Source organism: Pelodiscus sinensis, unplaced genomic scaffold, assembly GCF_049634645.1.
Source record: "Pelodiscus sinensis isolate JC-2024 unplaced genomic scaffold, ASM4963464v1 ctg45, whole genome shotgun sequence".
NCBI classification, from domain to species: Eukaryota; Metazoa; Chordata; order Testudines; family Trionychidae; genus Pelodiscus; species Pelodiscus sinensis.
In genome coordinates, this window is record NW_027465963.1 from 55,519 (window position 1) to 80,823 (window position 25,305).

At 49.4% G+C, this 25,305-nt stretch overlaps 1 protein-coding gene across 1 annotated transcript in view; it reads right to left on the reverse strand.

The window, feature by feature from the left end:
- LOC102450730 (uncharacterized) overlaps positions 1-25,305 on the reverse strand; it is a 132,996-nt gene that overhangs the window by 52,267 nt on the left and 55,424 nt on the right. Inside the window, exons 5-6 of the mRNA XM_075917379.1 lie at positions 23,856-23,926; positions 23,326-23,404 (exon numbers count right to left, since the gene is read on the reverse strand). Of these exons, the coding sequence (XP_075773494.1) occupies positions 23,326-23,404; positions 23,856-23,926 (150 nt within the window). The remainder of the gene's footprint in view (positions 1-23,325; positions 23,405-23,855; positions 23,927-25,305) is intronic.

The following is a 25,305-nucleotide window of genomic DNA, read 5'->3' on the forward strand; positions in this document are numbered from 1 at the left end:
TGCTCCAAGACACTGCCCCAGAAGCGGAAAAAGACTCCTGGGTTGCTCTCTACACCCCGATTCCCTTTGGCGCTCGCCTACTTGTGCCTTTGTGGCCCCCTTTTCACTCTACCCCTCTCTGGCCGCCCTGCTTCACGATGTTTTGCATGTTGGAAAGGAGGGGATGCTCTCTGCTGTAACTAAGGCAGGATGGTGAGCCCCACATTTCAGCTCTTTTGCAGCCCGCCACTGTGCCGCCTGTACCACTTGCCAAAGCTACAATGTTGGCAAACCTGTAAAGGTAGCTCAAGGGTTCTGGGGCCTGCCCCAAGCACTGTTCTTGCATTGGCAGCTTGATTTTGTACAAATGCCTAAGTGTCAATGATATGAATTCATTTTGGTTATGGTATGCTTATTTTCGGGTTGGACTGAAGCCTTTCCGTGTCCCAAAGCTGATTCACTGTCTGTTGCCAAATGTTTGTTAAATCATATTATGCCTGCCAAAGGAATTCCTGCCACTCTGTCCAGTGACCGGGGTACACATTTTACCGGACAACTTGTTCAGCACCTGGATCATGTGTTACACGTCACACACCTGCTGCACTGTCCCTACCACCCACAGAGCGCAGGTGCAGTTGAACAATGAAATGGTGTGGGGGAAAAAAAATAAGCTTGCAAAAAAAAAAAATGTTTACTCTACAGGGTTAAGCTGGCCAGCAGCCTTACCGTTGGCCCTTATGGAAATTCAATCCATCCCATCCCAAAGACATAAATGAAGTCCTTTTGAAATTGTTATGGGGCGCCCTATGCGAACAATGGCTACCATTACTCCAGTCTCAGACTTGAACTTGACTCACGGTACACTCGTTCAGTACTGCAATGGACTAATGCAAGCTGTAAGTCACTTCCATTCACAGGTTCAAGCTGCCTGGCTGACGGAACCCACCTCTGATGCCTGCCACGCTCTCGAGACAGGTGATTGGGTCTACGTACGACATCACCATCAAACACGCCTTGGAACCCCGGTGGAAGGGCCCGCATCAGGTGCTGCTCACTACCCAGACGGCTGTTAAGCTATCCGGCATCGCAGCATGGATACAGGCTTCGCAGTGTAAGAAGGCACCAGCCCCTGCGGACCAATCATCGCCTCAGGACCACGCAGAGTCACTTTTGAGTCCAGAAGAAGACGTAGAGGAACAGCCTGCAATACCTTACAACCTACGTTCACGTAAGGGTTGCCTGAAGCAGACGAGGACCAAAAGGAAGGCCCAAGAAGAAGCAGTAGTGAGCCTAGCGCCTGCTGCCTGGCGGACATAAAACCGTGACTGCGGTTCCCTCTGCTGAGGTTGTCAGAACCAAAAGGGTCTTGCCTCCAGCATGTGCCTCTGGTGGGGCCTGTTCCTCAGCCACTGGTGTCTTAAGGTCTGGGGAATCCACAATGACAATGACAATTCTTTTATCCACCAGCAAGTATGGATCGCTCAGGCCCTTAATATCTCTAATTGCTGGGTCTGCAGCCACATCCCAGCCCACTCACAAGCTGGTGTTCCTGTCTTGGCAATCCCACTTAATTCCCCAGGCCTCACCAGAGGACCTCATCCGTTTAACAAGACATGGAACAGTAATGACACTTGGGAAGCAGTGGGAATAAATGTATCTAAATGGATGTGTGGAGGAGGGAAAAGGTCACTGGTGTTGGGTGTGTAATGGGACGGGGCTGAATCTGGGGAGGAGCAGTTGTCTCCGGCATATTGTAACCAATGGGGTGTGGGATTATTCAAACAAGATTGGAGAATGACGAACTGGGTATGGGGATATGAATTTTTTTCTCAACCTGGGATCAAACAGGGAAATCACTCTCATGCTCCCCCTACAGCCACCCTAGTGAGAACAGTACAATCTTTCAATGCCATGCAAATAACACCACTCCCCGTAAGGAGAATCACCGTGCGCCCTTCGGGGGATATTACTCCTCCTTTGTAGACACCTATATGGCAAAGGGGTGCAACCGACCCTTCCCAGCTTTGATAGGGCATCAGTGGGTCTGCGGGACAAAAGCCTATACCGCGTTACCAGTTAACTGGTCAGGTATCTGTTATCCCGCCCAACTTTTCCCACAATGCCGAGTGTTAGAGTCCTTCCCACGAGAACGCCTCCGTAATTTTAGGCGAAAAAGAAGGGACTTGTTAGATGCCCAATGGTATGTGAATCCCATAAGCCCCTTAACTTGGGAAGAGACTATTGGTGGTTCCTTTATCCCATTTGGGGGAGTAATACATCATGCAAAAAGGCTTCTGAGGTTACAAGCAGTAGTTGAAATCATGGTAAATGAAACTAGAGAAAGTTTAAGGGCCCTGGCCAAGGAAACAGGAGCGATCCGACAGGTGACCCTCCAAAACCGTCAGGCATTGGATATAGTGCTGGCGGCAAAAGGAGGGACCTGTGCTCTCATTGGCAAAGAATGTTGTGTGTATATATACACACCTGACAACACCAATGATGTAATAGATCACACTAGCCACTTGGAGCAGATTGCATACCTTCCCAACGAAGCGCCAAGTTCCCTGTGGAAATGGCTAAGTAACTTGTCCAATGTCTCTGGCATAGGAAACTGGTTGTTTCAGGGAGACCTGACTATCCTATTTGGGATCTTAATGATTTTTGTATGTTTTCAGTTAATCTCCTGTTGTATCCAAAACTGTGCAAGACGTCACACAGCTAGCTATCCCTCACCAGAGTGCTAATCTGATGGTTTTAAATATCACTGATGAACAGAGAGACAAAGAAAGGTTAATGTGTGGAACCCACTAATTGTTGGTCATAGGCGTGGCTTGACCAAAAGGAGGGATTGTGAAAGTAGGAAGAACTATACTGTAAGAGAAAGATGAATTATGCTGTAATTGAATAAGTTGAAGGAATACTGTTTGTCTCTGAACAGGAAGAAGAAAAGTATGTTAATGTTGTTTGTAGGTATGCAGATCAGAGTGCTAGCCAGAGTTAATAGGAAAAGGAACATTAGGTGTTAGGGAGAAAGCAATTGAGATAACCAAGGAGATATGGACAGGAGATTGCTGTGTGCTTGATGTGGAAATGAAGATACTTGACTAGCCTCACACTAATTATGTGAAGTTTTGCCCCTCTCTTAATCCTGTTAATTTTGGCTTTCTTTTGACTGTATAAATCAAGGGGTTTGAACCTTGTATGGCACTCATATTTTCTGGGTGAATTTAGCAGAGCAGCTTTGCTGAATAAACAGAGCGGTCTGACAAATCTGTGAGTCCTGTCTGACTTTGACAGCCTCATGGCACTTTATATCCATTCCTGGTACCTCCCAAGCTGGAGTGGGTCACATGGCCAAGTGACCGATCCCTGTGTCACGTGCCAGCAGCCATTAGATACTGATTGGTTGCAGGTTTCCAGATGCATTCCTCAGGTGTGTATTGGGCACTGAAGGGTATGCATGGAGAGGCATGCTGTGGCTCACCACCCTAGCAACAGCCTGGGGGAGGCCAAGGGGAGGGGGGTGAGCTCGGCATGTGGAGTGGAGAGGTGCGGACATGTGACAAACAAAGCCATATATGGAAAGGTTGAATCTGATTGGTTTAGAAGTTTGTGTTATGTAACCTGTAACCATGTGCTATAAAACAGCAAGGGGAGGGGCTCTGGCTGATTTTAGTACCAGGGGCTCTCCCTTTGTGCACATTGAATAAAGTCTTGTATTGAATTGAATTGAATTGAATTGAAGACCCTTGATTCTGCCCAGCACCTGACTCTCTGGGAACCACAAAATCCCAACAGTTTCTTGGCGCAGCGAGCAGGGTCAGAAATATCCTTCAGGATCAAGACCTACAATCAAGTTAGAGGGTGATTTTGTTCATTTTTCATTTGGTTGTGTGTCCCTGACCTGACTGGTGACTCTCACACCTTTTGTAGTAAGTGAAACTGGGTGTTGGAGAATTTAAGGGGTTTGTTGCAGTTTTGTAACATTTTGGTTGCAGTCTTAAGACACTGTACTTAGTGTGGGGGCGGGTTAAGCTGTAAGTTCCTCTGACTAAGTGTTGTTGAAGTGGGAAATCAAAGAGGCCATAAGGACCAACAGTTAGTGTAGGGGCAGGTATAGCCATAAGTACCTCTAGTTAATGTGTTGGCTGGCCCAGATCTCCTAATTGCAAATTTTTAGTTTGTAAACAGTATTGTATTTAAAGATTTTGAGATTGGAGGATATTTAGGTTAAAAAAAAAGGGGGGGAAAGATGAAGGGATTTAGTGATCCACAATATGAAGAGTGTTTAATTAGTGCTTTTATCACTATTGTAGCAGTAAGTTTCTTAGTTTTCTTGTTGAGATATCTTGGCTGTACGACTGAAAGAAAGAAGGATGACCACCCCCCATTACAGGTGGGCAACACTGATTTTGTGCATAAACCACAATATTTATCAGAGGAAGACAATGTCCTCAGTGTAGATGTGAGGTTGCTGGGTATAAGATCTGCCCTGTCTCAGTATGACAAGGCATTGAAACAAGGATATCCAACACATGCTGATTACCCAACTAAACATCCATATTATGTTGCCTGTTGGTGTATGGGGTTAAAAGACAGTAAAGAGAAGGACAAAATGGCTGGTATGTGTTTAATTGTTGATTATGAACAGCTGGTTAGAAAGTGTGATACGCTAAAAGGAAGGGTGGGAGAGTCAGAAGCAGAGGTAGAAAAACTGCAAACAGAAGCAAAAAACTATAAAGAAACAGCCTTGCAGGAAGAGAGATCTTGTCCCTCAGCACCTTTGGACCCTACATGTGGTATGTGGGGATATCAGTCTGGTTTTATGGCTCCAGTGAGAGTGCACACTGTCCCTAATCCTAATCAAGGGGAAGGGGACCCTGCTACTGAGAGTCGCCTAGAGCACACTCCTATGAGTCCATCTGACTTGCGGAGCATGTTAAAAGACTTGTCATCTTTGCAGCTTAATAACCCAAACCTACCCTTCTGGGAAAAGGTGCAGGAGCGGATGGTAGTGGGAGGCCTGCATGCTTTGGATGTTTTCACCATGGTAAAAGCAAAATGTCCTGGCACAGCCTGGAGTAGAATTGCTGGTGGCTTTAATAACTCTGCATGGGCAACTGCTATTTTTGCCTCCTCAGCTGATATGGAGACTGCAGTGCGGAATTTCCGACAGGCTGTAACAGTGGCTTTGGGGCCAGGTACTAAGTTGTACTCATTATATGCAAACCGAAAACAGCGTCCAAATGAGCCATTTGAGAAATATGTGGAAGACAAGTTTGAGTTATATCAACAGTATGGGGGGCAACAGAATGTTACTCATGAAGATGCTGTATTCATAGAGGGGGTACTTGACGGGGTATGTGGCCCTTATAAGGCAGCCCTGAAAACTGGCTTTCAGCCTCCGGGTTATGCTGAATTATTAACTTGGGCTTCAAACATTAGCAAACACAATCAGGAACCGGATACAGGAGGAAAGGTGCACAGAATGCAAACCCGAGGACAGAAAGGAAAAGGGAAACTGAACATGAGTTTAGAAGATAACTTTGTTGCTGCAGTTAAAGCAGCAAATGTGGGAGGTGGTAATTGTAGTAACTGGAATGTTGGGCCATAACAAAAAGGAATGTTATAAGAAAGGGGGTGGAAGAGCTGATCGGTGTATGAAGTGTGACCAGACAGGGCATTGGTCCAAGATTGCCCTAGTAACAAGGGTAAAGACCCTCTTGAGACTATGTCTCGGGACCAATTACTACAAATCCTCAACTCCATGAAAAAATCTGATTAAGGGCTTTCGGCCCCCATTGCAGCGAGCCAGTATGGTTCATCTGCACATCCGTATCTAAATGCTAGGATTGGGGGCATGTCGTGTAAAATCCTTATAGATACAGGAGCTTCAGTATCCATTACTGATATTCCAGGATTACCTTTGACTTCTAAATTTACTACTTTAACAGGGTTGGGGGGAGCAAGTATGAAAGCATATCTGACAAAGCCCCTTTTAATCGAGACAGAAGAACGTTTTTGGATGGGGCGATTTTATTATGCACCAAAACAAGCTGAAGGTACAATAATGGGAATTGACATGTTATGAAAATTGGGATGTCATTTGAATCTGGGTGAGTCACCTTCATTGCAAATACCATCTCAAAAGTCAAGTGCTAATGTGCCTCTGATCTGTTCTTCTCCAGGTGAACGTGTGTGTGTTGTGCAGGTGCTCCCTGAGCTGCCAGGACCAGAGGGAGTGTGGGCAGCCGATAAACTCGACTGTGGTTTGATGAATGTCCCACCAGTGGTGATTACAGGAAACCCTCCCCCTCCCGCACGTCCCTATCCAATTAAGCCAGAGGCCCTGACAGCAGTAGAAAGTACAGTCAAAGAGTTGTTAAAGAGAGGAGTTGTAAAAGAAATACAGTCAAAATGTAATTCACCTGTCTGGCCTGTTAAGAAGCCCGATGGATCATGGTGGCTTACCATTGATTATCGAAATATTAACATACATGCAGACAGACTCACCCCCCTAGTTGCAGACCCTAGTACTATTCTTTCTACTGTACCTAGTGATCACGTAATGTTTTCAGCCTTGGACATCAGCAATGGTTTTTGGTCTGTTCCTGTGCACCCTGACAGTCAATTTTGGTTTGCATTTACTGTTAAAGGGAAGCAATATACTTTTACTCGCCTAAGCCAGGGTTTTCATAACTCACCTACTTTGTTTCATAGAGCATTAGCTGATGTGCTGGCAAAGCTGCCAGACATGGCTTCTTGTGTTGTACAGTATGTTGATGATCTTCTTATCTCCTCACCAGATCGCCAAATGCACATGAAAGACTTAGAAATGACCCTGCAGCACTTGGCAGACAGTGCGGTAAAATGTAATGCTAGAAAGGCTCAGCTTGCAAAGGAGGAAGTATCATATCTGGGGTACCTAATATCCAAAGGGTACAGGCGTTTAACTGTTGACCGCACTGAGGCTATTAATGCCTGCCCACGACCAACTACGGTCAGGGGAGTTAGGAAAGTATTGGGGCTATTCAATTTCTGCCGAACTCAAATCCCCAATTATTCAAGGATTGTCCAGCCTCTTAATAATCTCCTGAAGGGTGCTGGTGGACCACATGAGGCAATTGAATGGACACTTGACTGTGAACAGGCATTTACCACATTGAAAAAAAAAAGGCTAAGTACTGCCCCAGGGTTGGGACTTCCTAATCCATTAATGCCTTTTACATTGTACACGCATGTCAGTGAGGGACATATGGCAGCAGTGTTAACGCAAAAACATGGGGACAAACAGCGCCCAGTAGCATACTACTCTTCTAAACTAGATGCTGTTGCTCAAGCAATGCCACCATGCCTTCAGGCAGTGGAAGGAGCTTCTATGGCCCTAAATCAGGCCACACCACTTATTGGTTCACAGGATGTAAATATTGTTGTACCTCACGCTGTGCTTGCTATTTTATCAGGGAAGAAATCCTCAGCAGTCCATGTGGCAAGATGGACTCGATGGGAAACGAGCTTGCTAATGCCTTCGGTACATCTGCAACGAGCGTCATCGTTAAACCCTGCCACCCTCATGCCTACCCCAGATGAGGGACACCCACATCATTGTTGCCTTGAGGAAGAGCCCGTGGACGTTCCATTGGTAAAAGAAACTGAAATACCTGGTGCCCCTTGCCTATACGTGGATGGTTCTTCCTTCTATGTGGATGGCAAGCGACACGCAGGATGGGCCGTGTGTACTCAAGATGGACAGCTGGTGGCACACGGCAGTTTGCCTGGGGCATCTGCACAAGTAGCAGAACTGCAGGCATTAGTTGCAGCATGTGAAGCTGCGAAAGGTCATGCTGTAAACATATATACTGATTCTAGATATGTGTTTGGGGTTGTACATGATTATATTAACTTGTGGGTAAATCGGGGATTCCTGACGAGTACAGGATCCCCAACACAAAATGGGGGAATAGTGGAGAAACTTCATGAAGCCATGCAGAAACCTACTGAATTAGCAGTGATAAAAGTGAGGGCCCACACAACAGGGACACACCCTCATAGTAAGGGGAACCGAAGGGCAGACAAACTAGCTAAACGAGCAGCAGTGGAAGGTAAAGAGATGCAATTGATTGCTGCAACACAGCCTCTCATAAAAACCCCAAACTTTTTTGAATTACAGGACATCCAACACTCTGCACCAAGGGCAGAAAAGTGGTTATGGATGGATAATGGGGGAAAACTGTGTGATGATAACACTTGGAGAGGCCCAGGAAACACATTAGTGTTACCAAATGTGCTGATGGGAACTATGATACAAATATATCACATGTTGGGACATGATGGAGCACGGAGGGTGATCCACCGGATGTCAGACACCTGGTGGCATCCTCAGCTTAATGCAAATGTGCATGATTATGTGAGGAGGTGTGTAACGTGCTCAATGTAATTCTGCTCCCACAGTGAAAGTGAGAATGCGACATCAGCCAAGACCAACACAGCCCTACACGCAGTTACAAATAGATTTCATTGGACCCCTGCCAAGGTGCAGAGGGAAAGAATATGTTCTCGTGATCGTGGATCACTTTACTAAGTGGGTAGAAGCTTTCCCAGTGGCCAAGGCCACTGCGTCTGATGTAGCTAAAATATTGATGACTGAAATAATTCCCCGATGGGGATTTCCATGTTTCATTGATAGTGACCAAGGTACTCACTTTACAGGGAAGGTGATGAAAACAGTATGCATGGCACTGGGGATCAAACAGAAATTCCACTGTCCCTACCATCCCCAGAGTTCGGGATTAGTAGAAAGAGCTAACCGAACCATTAAAAACAAACTAACCAAACAGGTGTTTTCTGCTACAGGGAAAGACTGGGTCACCAATTTACCAGTGGTTCTCATGTCTATGAGATCCAGTCCTACTAATCCACATTCCTTATCTCCTTTTGAAATGCTGACAGGGCGGGCGATGAGGACGCCAGGAAATCTGTGCATTGGAGTGGGGGAGTTGTATGTCATGGGTGACCAGCTTGCTGAATATTGCAAATTGTTATCTCAGTGTGTCTCACAGGACCCCCGAACTGAACCAGACCCAAAGGCTAGTGAAGAGGACACATGTGAGGTGCAGCCCGGTGATCAAGTACTGGTGAAAGCCTATAGAAAACGAACCTTTGAACCAGCCTGGACTGGACCTCACATAGTTCTCCTGGTAACTCCTTCAGCGGCCCGGGTCACTGGAATTCCAGTTTGGGTGCACCTGTCACGAGTAAAAGTATACAAGGGTGACACTCAACATAGGGCACAATAATCTCTGTTTACTCTATGGACTCCTTGAGGGCCATTCTCAGTATTGTTAAGTGTTTTATTGATGTAGTCACCTGTCAGCCGACGGTCAGGGCAGTGTGTGTGTGTGTGTGTGTGTGTGCTTCCGAGAAAAGGTTTAACGTCTGTGTCTTTACTGCTAGGACCGGGGTCCCATCGCAGAGGGTGGCCAGCAGGCCAACAGATGCCCCGTTATATAGGAAGAGCTTATTACACCTTAGATTTTAGCTGCTAGAACACAAAGTTCCTTCGCAGCGGGCAGCCTGGGGAAGGCTGAAAAGGTGCCCCAACGGATCTTGTCACCTGGGAGTGACACAGATCCAAACGCCCAAGCTCTCCCTATGTCTGTCCCTTTATGACCGGCTGAAGTTCTTTTAAATTGTGCTTGGTTCTGTTACAGCAACTGGAGGAGTCAGGTTAAAGCTTAAACAGTTACAGGTTTATTAAAGAAGCTTATAAATCATATGGTTACAATGGCTATTGCTCTATTTCTTAAATGCTAGCAAATATATATATATAGGTCTTAAAAATGATTACAGGAAAAAGGTAAAGATAGAAATAATGGTACCAAGTGACAGCTTAATCTTTAAAGAGCTCTAAGTCTATGTGTACACTTAAGACAAAGGACCACATCCAGGTACAATTTTTACCCCTTTCTGTGCCTCTCGACTCCAGCGTGTCAGGCCAGGGCCGGTCTCTCAATTCCTAGGAAAGACGAATACGAGGTGGGCGTCCCCTTGGAACCTCGGGAGATCAAACACCTAACCCGACCAGCAGATAGATGGTAGATTGACACTCAGAGAAAATGCGCTGCTAGACCCATCTATATACCCCTGGGAGCCTGTATCCTCTTTCTTATCTGAGGGTATGTCTACACTACAAAGTTAGTTTGAACTAACGGACGTTAGTTCGAACTAACTTTAATAGGCGCTACACTAGCGCTCCGCTAGTTCGAATTTGAATCGAACTAGCGGAGCGCTTAGTTCGAACTAGGTAAACCTCATTTTACGAGGATTAAGCCTAGTTCGAACTAGCTAGTTCGAATTAAGGGGTGTGTAGCCCCTTAATTCGAACTAGTGGGAGGCTAGCCCTCCCCAGGTTTCCCTGGTGGCCACTCTGGCCAACACCAGGGAAACTCTATGCCCCCCTCCCGGCCCCGGACCCCTTAAAGGGGCACGGGCTGGCTACGGTGCCCGTGCCGGGTGCAAGCCTGCCAGCACCCAGCCAGCAGACCCTGCACCTGGCACGGCACAGAGCCACCCACCCGATGTCCCCCAGCCCACCCCCTCTTCCCGGGACCAGGCTGGCGGCTCCCGGGAGCTTGCCCTGGACCGCAAGAGGCGGGCACCTTCCTGGGCTAGTGCGGACATCGTGGACCTCATCCACGATCTCCGCACTAGACACAGGAAAGTGGCCGTCTAGGGCAGGAGAGCTGCCAGCCTGGCCACCCAAGAGCAGGTGTGCATGAAAATCAAGGGGGTCCACTGAGACCCCCGACCCTGAGCCCTGAGCTTACAATGGCCGTCCTGGGTCAGACCAAAGGTCCATCTAGCCCAGTAGCCTGTCTGCCGACAGCGGCCAACCCTAGGGACCCTGGAGGGGATGGACCGAAGACAGTGACCAAGCCATTTGTCTCGTGCCATCCCTCTCCAGCCTTCCGCAAACTTTGGGCAGGGACACCACTCCTACCCCCTGGCTAAGACTACTCCATGGACCCAACCTCCATGACTTGATCTCACTTCCCTTTAAACTCTGTTCTAGTTGTAGCCTTCACAGCCTCCTGCAGCAAGGAGTTCCACAGGTTAACTATTTGCTTTGTGAAGAACAACAACTTTCTCTTACTAGTTTGAAGCCTGCTACCCATTCCTTTCCTTTGGTGTCCTCTAGTCCTTCTTTATGGGAACTCAGGAAGAACTTTTATGAATGCACCCTCTCCACCCAACCCCTGCTTTTAGAGACCTCTATCCTGTCCCCCCTCCGTCTCCTCTTTTCTAAGCTGAACAGTCCCAGTCTCTGTAGCCTTTCTTCATCTGGGACCTGTTCCCAACCCCTGATCATGTTAGTTGCCCTCCCCTCTCCCAGCCTTTCTCTTCCCCTCTCCCACCTCCTTTTCCCAGTCTCCCCCAGTTTTGTTCAATAAAGATAGAGTCAATGTTGGAAGAAACGTTATCTTTATTTTGTACATCAATAAGAAGGGGGGCTAGGGAAGGGTAAGTGGAAGGAGGTGAGGGAGGAATGGGGTACGAGCCCCCGATGGGGAGGACTGGGCTGGCTCTGCGGGCTTCTGGGGGTGGAAGCTCTCCTGCAGCCCCCCCGATTGCCCCCTCTCCCCAGATGGCAGCCTGTGGCAAGTGCAGCCGGGCTGATGGTCGAGTGGTGTGATGTGCCCAGTGTGGGTACTCCGGGCACTCCAAGCCAGAACTTCTTTGCAAGCGGGGCACCCCTTAGAACTGTGTGTCCGGGGTGGGGGTCGGTACCCTTTAAGCGCAGCCCGCGGCTAGCCTGAGACAGCATCTCCACGCTCTAAGTCCTCCTCTGATGCCCTGCCGGCACTGCTTCCGGCCATCCTTAAGCCCTGCTCAGGGTCCACTTAATGTGGACATGCTAGTTCGAATTAGCAAAACGCTAATTCGAACTAGTTTTTAGTTCTAGATGCGTTAGTTCGAATTAGCTTAGTTCGAATTAACTAATTCGAACTAAGTTAGTTCGAACTAACTCTGTAGTGTAGACGTACCCTAAGATGCCGAATTGTACTGGTCCGTTTTGTGGCGCCAGTTCTTACAAGCAAGTTTCAAGTTAATTTACACTTGCAAGAGAGAGAACTAAATTGTGAGCACTAGACATTTTTTTTTACTGGGCGAGAGATTCCTCCCCCCGCGGATGGATGTGTGTTCGTATCAATATGGGTTTGAGTCAAGGGCACTCCTTGGCAGCCTCTTAGTCAGCAATTGGCATATCTCTGTTTACAGCTATTCACGGTCACACAGCCTGGGCCTTCTGCTCTGTGTGCCCTGGATGCTCCAGGCAAGCAAAAATGGATGTTACAAGGAGGGGGTTCCTGTCTGGCTACATCACCTGGGGAGGAGCCACTGGATCAGTTGTAAATGCCATTACTCAAGCTATCAAATCTCATAATAGGGACTGGGTTGAAAATTTGTTAGTAGCAGGGATGACAGTTTATTGTGGTGAGAATAGGGCTCATGTCTAATTAATTAGACATCACCTTAACTCAGCAACATAGTTGGTTAGTTCCTCACTGTTGTACTCAGCCATCTATTAAAAACTACTAAAATGTCTGAGCAAGCATTGGTCTGGAATGGTGTTATCATACTGGCATGGTGTTAACATGAAAGTCGTAGCCCTGATAGGAGACTTGCTCGTGTCACAGGTGCCCTGTTGGGTGAGAGCCGCAGTTCTCAAAGACTGAATGTCTTCACCTTGCATGATGGCAGAGGAGTGGTCTCTATTGATAATGGGCATTTTGGAATGATCATTCCATCTTTGGAGAGGTGTTAATTCCTGTGGGTTGGTCTCCTGGATTGGAGGCTCAGCCCTTCCACCCACTCCCATTCTCATGTCATAGACACCTGTGTAGCTGAGTATGTAATAATGGCTGGAGATAACTATATAGCTTTCCCATGGGACCAATGTTCCATCCTGGGAGGATGGGTTTTGCATATAAGAAACATGGAGTCAGGACAAGCCCTATCTCAAATGTTGGGACCTGACTTAATGGTGCATGTAATGTTTAATTTAATGGATGATATAACAGTGAAGAAAGACTCCACTACCTGGTGTGGATTTGGGTATTTAGCTTTGGAAGGTAAGCCTGGCTTGAACATCTCGTACTTCCTATTGTGGAAGATATTATGAAAGAAGTGGTAAGGCAATTACAGTGATTCCGTGGATAGAAGAGTTTGCTATTGTGGGAACAGAGATTCCCTGGGGATGGATTTCAGTTGTGTTTTCGCAATGGATATGGGGACTTACTTTTAGTGTACATACCATTATGTATTAAAGGTTGAATGTATTGTTTAATTCTGTTACCAAAACTGCAGTTAATTAAGTGTTGATAAGGTCAATTATAGCTCCTAATAAATACAAGGAAGTGGTGTTAGTGGGGTCTAAGAATTGTTCTTAGCCCCAAAACCAAATGGGGGAGCTGAAGGGTATGCATGGAGAGGCATGCTGTGGCTCACCACCCTAGCAACAGCCTGGGGGAGGCCAAGGGGAGGGGGGTGAGCTCGGCATGTGGACTGGAGAGGTGCGGACATGTGACAAACAAAGCCATATATGGAAAGGTTGAATCTGATTGGTTTAGAAGTTTGTGTTATGTAACCTGTAACCATGTGCTATAAAACAGCAAGGGGAGGGGCTCCTTGCTCGAGGGGCTCTGGCTGATTTTAGTACCAGGGGCTCTCCCTTTGTGCACATTGAATAAAGTCTTGTATTGAATTGAATTGAATTGAATTGAATTGAATTGAAGACCCTTGATTCTGCCCAGCACCTGACTCTCTGGGAACCGCAAAATCCCAACAGCACCTTGAGAGCCATTGTCCTTGGGGCTCTGCTAATTAGCATAGTCATTGACTGAACAATTGTTCTTTACAGCAGGCAGTCCAGGCCCATTGCTCTGTCTCAGACAGAGAACATTCACAGTACCAGCACAGAGTCCATGTATGATGTCAGTATGTGGAGTTATGAACAAGTACGTGAGTAGGATACATAGAATCAGTAGAGCATAAGCTTTCATTTGACACCTCACATGGCCCCCTTTGTATAGATTGTGGGGCAACCCCCCTGCCCTGGCTGCTCCCCCTAAAATCCAGTACCGTGACTGGTGGCTGGGAGAAGGGACAGTCTTGGCTGGGGGAAGCATGAAGAGAGCAGACTAAGTCCAGGCCAGGGGGTTCAGGGGCCTGTGAACCCTTTTCCCCCCCAAGAGGACTAAGGCTGTCTGCCCTGGTTCCTATGTCAACATCGAGCCTGTGCTGCGCTGTATCTCTGAGAACCAATAAAAGCTCCTACTCTACTGGCCGACAGAGTGACATCTGGCTGCGGTCGGGGGTGCAGGGTCAGGGGCTCCCTGATGCATCGTCACACCCTGCCACATGCCTGCTCCTCAATGCGGATGTGCTCCTTGTTGGCCAGGCTCTCAGCCATAGGCGTCGTCGTGCCTGTGCCTGGTGCAGAGACCCTGGAGGTTGGTCTCATCACCCCAAACCTCAATGAGGTCCAGGATCTCCTCACCAGACCAGGAAGGCGTGCATCTCTTTTGGCTCCTGGCAGGCTCCTGGGAGCTGTCTGACTGCTCCCTGGGAGCAGTGGAGGGCTGGTGGGAGCAGCAGGCTGGCTCATTGTGGCCCAAAGGAAAGCAGTGGCAGCTGCTGGGTGGCTCTGGGCTGTCAGGTCCTGCTGCATGCCACAAGCCCTTTCCCCTGGGGCTGCGGCTTCAAGGGCTCCAGCAGAAGTGGGGACTACAGAGTTTTGATGCATGTGGACAGAAGGGCCAGCAGGGCACCTTGTGAAGGGCTGGAGGCCCCTTATTTCGAAATTACTGCAGCTGCCCTGTCTACACACCCCCTATTTAGAAATAGCTGTTTCGGAAGAGGCGTTATTCATTGTAGAATGAGGTTTACCAACGCTGAAATAAGTCGCTCGTTATTTCAAATAATTTTGAAATAACGAAATTGCTGTATAGACGCTCACATAGTTATTTTGAAATAATGGACATTATTCTGAAATAACGTTGCTGTGTAGACTCACCCCGAGAACTCAGGTTCAGGTTCCTACCTCTCTGGCCCTTAAAATTGTCACTTTTAGAAAAGGCTATGTCCCACTTTCAAAAGTGCTTTTGCAAATTTGTCCCGTTGATGTTCCAGGGACTAGAATAGATGGGACAGAACCGAGCATCGCCCCCAACCTTTGAAAGTCACATCCAAATTTCTTGGCTTTTTCCTCTCTAGGCCAGGGGTGGGGAACTTTTGGGGGGGGGGGAGTTTGTTTTGGGGTTTTTTTGCTTTTCATTTGTGTGCCACCCCATCTGATTTTTCTGTGGGTCAGCGGGGTGTGAGATACTTGCCATTCTTTAAAACTTTTAAACTAAAACCAAAACTTCCTGATTTAAATAAAACCCCTATCAATAACCTAATTACCTGTAGGAGAGAATGCAGGCTGGAGCCCAGCAGCAGAGTGTGGGCTATCCTGTTTATTGCACTCAGTGTAGCATGTATGATTACCTGCCCTGTGGGCGGGTGGCGTATGTCTGCATTCAGTGCAAGGAGCTCCTGGCCCTCAGAGACCGAGTTCAGGCTTTGGAGGCCAGGGTGGCTGAACTGGAGGAGCTGACGGAGGCCGAGAGGTACGTAGATGAGGCTTTCCGGGACACTGTACAATTGTCCCACCTCCGGTCAGACAGCCCCTGCGCTGTTAAGGAGGATGAAAGGCTCAGGGAAGGAGAGCAGTCAACGGGAGCAGAGGGAAACCTTCCCATAGTTGGGACCCTCCTTCCAGATGTTGGGGTATCCTCTCGCACTGAGGATACATCTCCGGGGGAGGGAGCTCCAGTCATTAGGAAAAGGCAGGTGTTAGTAATGGGAGATTCGATCATTAGAAGCATAGATAACTGGGTTTGTGGTAACTGGGAGAACTGCATGGTGACTTGCCTGCCTGGTGCGAAGGTTGTGGATCTCTTGAGACATCTAGATAGTCTTATATGTAGTTGTCACATTACCGAAATGGAGGGAAGCAGCCAGATCGCTGCTGCACCCCTAGGTGGGGGTGTTGGCCCCAGAAATTGGTATGAAAGGGAGCCATGTGGGGCATTGAATGGGAGCTTGTTGTTTTCTGATCCTGTGTACACTGTTTATGTGAGTATATAATGTCTGTGTGTGTAGATCTGTAATCTGTGTGGAAGCTGAATATTTCTCTGAATGTGGTTAAGCATTGCTATGGACAGGCTGAGTAGTGAAGCCTTGTGGAACAATGGCACTTGATGGCCCAAAGACACACCTAAAGCATGAGGGCGGACATCTAAGAGCGGCCAGCAGAGAGAGGCTGAGGACCAGGTGACCTGCTGCATACCAGAAGAGGCCAGGAAGGGGGTATAAAGAGGCCATGTGGTCGATGCCATTTTGTTCTCAGCTCAGCACTTCATCCCAGAGGCAGCACTGCAGGGATTGAAGAGCCCGGAAGACCTGTGAACCCATCCTGATCGTAGGATGTGCAATAAGAACTTTTAAACCAGCAGCTGCAACATCTCTGCTAGAGCCTGCATCGAGGACTGGGAGATTCGGTGCATGTAACGTACTGTACTTTAATAACCTTACTCTCAGGCTTTTCTTTCTTGTAATAATAAACCTTTAGATATAGATTCTAAAGGATTGGCCCAGCGTGATTTGTGGACAAGGTCCAGAGGGTAAATTGACCAGGGATCTGTGGCTGGTTTCTTGGAACCGGACAGAACTTGTTCGGGGTAGGTGGGATTGGGTGCTAGGACCCCCCACCTGTGTATAGGCCCGGGGCCATCTGGGGCACGGATATTGCTGGGGTGTCGGAGGGGTTTTGCTCGTGAGGCTTCAGGCAGGCAGCTGAAGCGCTCTGTGAGACTGGTTTGTGGCCTGTTTGGAGAGGTCACCAGTCAAGGGGGCTGTAAGAAGCCCCGGATTTGAGCAATTCGCCCTGAGCGGACGCCCTCAGCTGTGCCCAGACACGGCCCGGTCCGTCACAGTAGTGCTAGGGAGGAGCCGGTGGTCGTGGTACATGTAGGTACCAATGACATAGGCAAGGGTAGGAGAAGGTTTTGGAGGCTAAATTTAGGTTGTTAGAAAAGAGATTGAAATCCAGGACCTCTATGGTAACATTCTCTGAAATGCTTCTGGTTCCATGCTCTCGACATGAAGGACATGTATTTCCACATTTCAATCCTTCCCTGTCACAGATGCTACCTCAGGTTCTCAGTCAGGGGAACACTACCAATTTGTGGTACAGGCAGTCCCCGGGTTACGTACAAGATAGGGACTGTAGGTTTGTTCTTAAGTTGAATTTGTATGTAAGTCGGAACTGGTACATATTGTAGGGGAAACTCTAGCCAAACATTTTTTTTAGTTTTGGATAGCATAGGGAAAGGTTAACTCCCCTCTAATGTTTGTTTTGCTGTCTGTTCCCCTGTTCAGAAGATTTCACATCTATTTCTGTCCCTGTGACAAACTCAGGACTAAAGGAGTAACTCATCAAATACCAAACAGCTCTGCACCATGCTTTGAGCTAATAGCTTTATTTCCACACACCACCCAGGGTTCTAGGAGGAGGGTCCTTTTTTTGCTAACACAATGAGGCCACTCACTTTTTGTTTTGGTGGAGTCTTTGTTTGCCCAGGGAGCCCAGCATGTATAGGGGGAGGAGGGGCGGAGAGGCTGCTTTTGTCTGCTGTTCGGCAGCCTGTTGCTCAGGGGAGGGGGCAGCCTGTTGCTGGCAGGGGGGGAGGGGGGAGGCGTGCAGGATGCGAGGCCGCGGGGGGGGGGGGGGCAGCGGGCGTGGGGAGGCACTTTTCCTCTGCCCGGCAGCTCTGCGGGATCCCTGTCCCTGTGGCCAGCTGCTGCAGGCAGAGGCCAGTTGGAGCCGGCCGAAGAGGAGGAGGAGGTGGATTCTAGGACCCAGGTGAGCGAGCCCCAGGGACGCTGCTGCGCTCCGGGAGCCCGGCATGTATAGAGGGGAGGAAGGGCAGAGAGGCTGCTTTTGTCTGTTCGGCAGCCTGTTGCTCAGGGGAGGGGGCAGCCTGTTGCTGGCAGGGGGGTGGGGGGGGGCAGCGGGCGTGGGGAGGCACTTTTCCTCTGCCCGGCAGCTCTGCGGGACCCCAGTCGGAGCCGGCCCGAGGAGGAGGAGGATCCTAGGACCCAGGTGAGCGAGCCCCGGGAATGCTGCTGCGCATGTGCGGGAGTTGCCTCACCCCGTTCGTATCTAGGGATCCGACGTAAGTCGGATCCACGTAAGTCGGGGACTGCCTGTACTACCATTTGGCCTTTCTTCGGCCCCACGGGTGTTTACCAAACGTATGGCAGTGGTAGCAGCCTTCCTTCGAAAGAGGGGAGTGCATGTGTTCCCTTACCTGACAACTACTCAAAAATGGGAGAACTAATGCCACACCTCCCCGACTCTAAAAGACCCATCTTGAAATCAATAGTTCATGAGGGCCATATGATCGCCCGCACCGCTCTCCAAACTGCAATGGATGTAGCTGACAGCACAGCCCGAGTCACAGCTACAGCGGTGGTGATGCATAGAGCTTCTTGGCTCCAGTCGTCTGGAGTTCCCCGCGAACTCCAGCCCAAAGTGGAAGACTTGCCATTTGACAAACAAAAGTTATTTGTAGCCACTACAGACGAAATGCTCCACAACAGCAAAAATTCTAAGTCCACACTTCACACGTTAGGCATGTACACACCACCCTATAAACGCAGGCGATACACCTCATATAATCTATACCGATATGGGCAATACAATCGACCACAGAGGCCTTATGAAGACACCAGACCAAGACAGCGAGGTCCCAGAAGGCGACCCAACCAAACCCGCCCACTGGCTACTCAACCATCTAAGCAGCAAATTTGAACATTTCGTCGAGGGCCTGCAAGACCTCCCTCACGATCTAGCACCAGCTCAACATGGCCATCTATTCAACCACCGCTTGCGCCCCTTCCTCCCACAGTGGGAATCCATAACATCGGACCGCTGGGTCCTAGAGATAATTCGAGTGGTCTATTCCATCCCCTTTATTTCTATACCCCCTACCCTTCCCCCTACCCCATCCCTTTTTAGGGACCACTCTCACAAAACCCTTCTAAAACAAGAGATCGATCGGCTCCTCGTCATTGGAGCGATAGAAAGGGTACCCCGAGAGTTCCACGGGAGAGGGTTTTACTCGAACTATTTCTTGACTGAAAAAAGAACAGGGGGTTGGAGACCTATATTGGATCTCCGCAAACTGAACAAATTTCTCAAGAAACAGCATTTCAAGATGGTCTCTCTCTCTCTCTCTCTGCAATCATTCCTGCGCTAGATCAAGGGGACTGGTTTGCAGCCCTCGACCTCCAAGATGCCTATTTCCATATAACCATCCACCCCTCCCACAGACACTACCTACGCTTTGCGCTCGGTCCAGACCACTTCCAATACAAGGTTCTCCCCTTCGGCCTCTCATCAGCTCCAAGGGTATTTTCGAAGGTACTAGCGGTCGTAGCTGCGTACTTCAGGCAGCAGAATGTTATCATATTCCCCTACCTGGACGACTGCCTTCTAAAGGGATCCTCATACGCCGAAACCACCTCTATGATGCATACAACCACGGCCCTCCTCAACCGTCTAGGCCTCCTGATCAACAAAGACAAATCAATGCTGCACCCGGTCTAAGATATAGAGTTCATTGGCGCACGACTGGACTCTGTTACAGCCTGAGCATACCTACCTCAGCAACATTTCACAACTATACAGGAAATTATAACCGGGATGCTCACAATGCCTACCACCACAGTACTTACATGCCTCCGACTAATGGGACACATGGCTTCCACCACCTACGTAGTCCACCATGCTTGCCTACGCTTTCGATGCTTCTAGCTCTGGGTGGTGACCGTTTACATCCCATCACAACACCCTCGAAGCAAAAGGGTTACTATCCCACCAAACGTGCTTGCATCCCTACGATGGTGGACCGTGCCAAACAATTTTCTGGCGGGGGTCCCATTCCAACAAACCGAACCCACTATCCAAATTACCACGGATGCTTTCCTCCTCGGCTGTGGTGCACATATGGACGGACGCGAAGTTCAGGGCAGGTGGTCCCCAAACGAGACACTCCTGCACATCAACCTTGTCGAATTAAGAGCAGTAAGGAACACTTGCGCACGCTTTGCTTCTGACATCGCCAATCATACAGTTCGCATCCTAACGGACAATATTTGCACGATGTTCTACATAGACAGGGTGGAGCCCGCTCCCGCTCCCTATGCGCGGAGGCTATTCGCCTCTGGAACTCGTGCATCCGCAACCAGGTCACCCTCATAGCATCCTACCTGCCAGGGGTGAACAATACCAGAGCGGACTCCCTCAGTCGAAACTTCACATTAGACCACGAATGGGAATTACATACGGAGGTCACAAACTCAGTTTTCCTCCAGTGGGGATGGCCATCTATAGACCTCTTCACTTCGGCCCAGAATACCAAATGTCCCTAATTCTGCTCACGTGCGGGACTTGGCAAGCATTCTCTGGGGGATGCCTTCCTAATCAAATGGGGAGCCCCCCTACATTACGCCTTCCCCCCATACCGCTCATCCCAAGAGCCCTACGTAAAATCCTGAGACACAAAGCCCTAGTCATCCTGATTGCCCCATCATGGTCTCACCAAACCTGGTACCCATACCTTCACAAGGTAGCATTCCAGCCTCCCCATCCGCTACCATACCGGATAGACCTACTATCTCAGGACGACGGCAGGATACTACATCCACAACTCCGTACCCTGCATCTTCAAGCATGGCTTCTTTCTGGTTCTCAGAGATAGAAGACCACTGCTCACAGCAAGTAAAAGACATCCTCCTCCATAGCAGGAGGCAATCCACTCGAAAAACCTACCAGCAGAAATGGATATGATTCTCTTACTGGTGTCAATGAGCCAAAGTGGAACCCCGTGTCTCTCCACTGAATACCATCCTAGACTACATTATGGACCTTAAAGCATCAGGACTGTCAATTTCCTCTCTAAGGGTATGTCTACACTACAAAGTTAGTTCGAACTAACGGACGTTAGTTCGAACTAACTTTCCTAGGCGCTACACTAGCGCTCCGTTAGTTCGAATTAAGTTCGAACTAACGGAGCGCTTAGTTCGAACTAGGTAAACCTCATTTTACGAGGACTAACGCCTAGTTCGAACTAGCTAGTTCGAACTAAGGGCTGTGTAGCCCTTTAGTTCGAACTAGTGGGAGGCTAGCCCTCCCCAGGTTTCCCTGGTGGCCACTCTGGCCAACACCAGGGAAACTCTACGCCCCCCTCCCGGCCCCGGACCCCTTAAAGGGGCACGGGCTGGCTACGGTGCCCGTGCCAGGTGCAAGCCTACCAGCACCCAGCTAGCAGACCCTGCACCTGGCACGGCACAGAGCCACCCACCCGATGCCCCCCAGCCCACCCCCTCTTGCCGGGACCAGGCTGGCGGCTCCCGGGAGCTTGCCCTGGACCGCAAGAGGCGGGCACCTTCCTGGGCTAGTGCGGACATCGTGGACCTCGTCCACGATCTCCGCACTAGGCACAGGAAAGTGGCCGGCTAGGGCAGGAGAGCTGCCAGCCTGGCCACCCAGGAGCAGGTGTGCATGAAAATCAAGGGGGTCCACTGAGACCCCCGACCCTGAGCCCTGAGCTTACAATGGCCGTCCTGGGTCAGACCAAAGGTCCATCTAGCCCAGTAGCCTGTCTGCCGACAGCGGCCAACCCTAGGGACCCTGGAGGGGATGGACCGAAGACAGTGACCAAGCCATTTGTCTCGTGCCATCCCTCTCCAGCCTTCCACAAACTTTGGGCAGGGACACCACTCCTACCCCCTGGCTAATACCACTCCATGGACCCAACCTCCATGACTTGATCTCACTTCCCTTTAAACTCTGTTCTAGTTGTAGTCTTCACAGCCTCCTGCAGCAAGGAGTTCCACAGGTTAACTATTTGCTTTGTGAAGAACAACAACTTTCTCTTACTAGTTTGAAGCCTGCTACCCATTCCTTTCCTTTGGTGTCCTCTAGTCCTTCTTTATGGGAACTCAGGAAGAACTTTTATGAATGCACCCTCTCCACCCAACCCCTGCTTTTAGAGACCTCTATCCTGTCCCCCCCCTCCGTCTCCTCTTTTCTAAGCTGAACAGTCCCAGTCTCTGTAGCCTTTCTTCATCTGGGACCTGTTCCCAACCCCTGATCATGTTAGTTGCCCTCCCTTCTCCCAGCCTTTCTCTTCCCCTCTCCCACCTCCTTTTCCCAGTCTCCCCCAGTTTTGTTCAATAAAGACAGAGTCAATGTTGGAAGAAACGTTATCTTTATTTTGTACATCAATAAGAAGGGGGGCTAGGGAAGGGTAAGTGGAAGGAGGTGAGGGAGGAATGGGGTACGAGCCCCCGATGGGGACGACTGGGCTGGCTCTGCGGGCTTCTGGGGGTGGAAGCTCTCCTGCAGCCCCCCAATTACCCCCTCTCCCCAGATGGCAGCCTGCGGCAAGTGCAGCCGGGCTGATGGCCGAGTGGTGTGATGTGCCCAGTGTGGGTACTCCGGGCACTCCAAGCCAGAACTTCTTTGCAAGCGGGGCACCCCTTAGAACTGTGTGTCCGGGGTGGGGGTCGGGACCCTTTAAGCGCAGCCCTCGGCTAGCCTGAGACAGCATCTCCATGCTCTAAGTCCTCCTTTTATGCCCTGCCGGCACTGCTTCCGGCCATCCTTAAGCCCTGTTCAGAGTCCACTCAATGTGGACTTGCTAGTTCGAATTAGCAAAACGCTAATTCGAACTAGTTTTTAGTTCTAGATGCGTTAGTTCGAATTAGCTTAGTTCGAATTAACTAATTCGAACTAAGTTAGTTCGAACTAGCGCTGTAGTGTAGACGTACCCTAAGAGTACATCTCTCTGCAATAGCAGCATTTCATACCTCAGTGGACGGCTTCTCCATTTTTAACCATCCTATCATGAAGAGGTTCCTCAAGGGACTCCAAAATATGTACCCACAATATAAGGCCCCACCCCCCTTGTGGGACCTAAATCTCCTTTTGGACTACCTCACCAGACCTCCTTTTGAACCATTGGCAACAATACCACTGCCCTTCCTTTTTATGAAAGTCTGCTTCCTCTTAGCCATCACCTCCGTCAGAAGGGTGAGAGAACTCGGAGCATTAATGTCAGAACCTCCTTACACAGTTTTCACGAAGGATAGGGTCATACTTAGACCCCACCCCACGTTTTTGCTGAAGGTCTGTACAGAATTCCATCTCAACAAACCGATCGTATTACCTACCTTTTTCCCAAAACCGCATTCTTCGCAGACAGACGCCAGCCTGCACACTCTGGACATCCGGAGGGCTGTTGCCTTCTTCCTAGAAAGAACAAAACCATTTCGTAAATCTGAAAGACTTTTTATCTCCATCGCTGAACGATCCAAAGGGACACAAATATCATCGCAACGTATCTCAAAGTGGATATCAACATGCATAATTAAGTGCCACTCTCTGGGCAATAGACCGCTACAGCGCCCACCACGAGCGCATTCCACTCGAGCCACGGCTGCTTCTACAGCCTTTCTGGGCAACGTCCCCTTAAGAGACATTTACCGGGCAGCAACATGGTCTTCAGACCATACTTTTGCTAAACACTACGCTATTCTTCCACAACTCAAGAGTGACTCAGCAGTTGCCATAGCAGTGCTCTCTACCACTGCCAAACAATGACTCCGGCTCCCTCCAGCCATACATTGAATACTGCTTTGTAGTCACCTACAGTGGAGCACCCACGGGGACAGTACTCGAAAAATAAAAGGGAGTTACTCACCTCGTGCAGTAACGAGTGTTCTTCGAGATGTGTGTCCCCGTGGGTGCTCCACGACCCTCCCTGCCTCCTCTCTGCTCGGAGTCAAAATTACTCGGGCGGAGATGAGGAACTGAAAGGGAGAGGGTTGAGCCACGCTCCTCAGGAGGCGGGAAGGGCTCGAGACGCCTCCTGGGCATGCGTGGCTCAACGGGGGAAACTGCTGTACAAAGCTCCGATCTGCGGCTCACCCTTCACCTAGAGTGGAGCACCCACGGGGGGGACACATCAAGAAAGACCACTCGTTACTGCACGAAGTAACTCCCTTTTACGATGGCTATTGCTCTATTTCTTAACTGCTAGCAAATACAGATCTTAAAATGGTTACAAAGAAAATAAAGATAGAAAATAGAAATAATGGTACCAAGTGACAGCTTAATCTTTAAAGAGCTCTAAGTCTATGTGTACACTTAAGACAAAAGACACATCCAGGTACAATTTTTACCCTCTTCTGTGCCTCTCGACTCCAGCGTATCAGGCCAGGGCCGGTCCCTCAATTCGTAGGAAAGACTGATACGAGGTGGGCGTCCCCATGGAACCTCGGGAGGTCAAACACCTAACCCGACCAGCAGATTGATGGTAGATTGACGCTCAGAGTAAATGTGCTGCTGGACCCATCTTTATACCCATAGGGGCCCGTATCCTCTTATCTAAGATGCCGAATTGTACTGGTCTGTTTCTGTGGCGCCAGTTCTTACAAGCAAGTTTCAACTTAATTTACACTTGCAAGAGAGAGAACTAAATTGTGAGTACTGGACATTCTTTGCTGGGCGGGAGATTCCTCCCCCCGCGGACGGCTGTGTGTTCATATCAATATGGGTTTCAGTCAAGGGCACTCCTTGGCAGCCTCTTGGTCAGCGATGAGCTCGATCACCCTCATATCTCTGCTTACAGTTGTCCAGGGTCACTGTGAGCTAGCATATCTGGGCCTCCTGTCAAGGCTTCAAAGACTATGCTGATTTTACTGCTCTGTGTGTGCCCTGTGTGCTCCAGGCAAGCAAGATGGATGTTACGGGGGGGTTCCTGTCTGACTACAATAGTCAACTACACTCATCAGTGGGTACTGTAACAGGTTCACTCACTTTCCGCACAGCTTCTTCCCTCACGGTGGCTTTGGGGAAGTAGCTGGCCACTCCGATGCGCCCCCTTTGGGTGAGGTGTTCTCTTCAGGGCACTGCCCTCCAGCAGTGACCACTCCGGTCTTGGTCCGCACCCCCTTCTGGGGGGGGGGGGGGGGGGGGGGAGTCATTGTTCTTCCTTCACCTCCCTAGGACCACCAGTTCTTCTTCCCAGGAACACCCAGCTCCCTCCAGGAACACACAGTTCCTCAGCACCCTCCAGGCCTCACTGGCCGACTGCCAGTCCCTCTCTAGCCCTGTCTCAGGGCAGACTGCAGTCTCTCCTGGCCATTCCT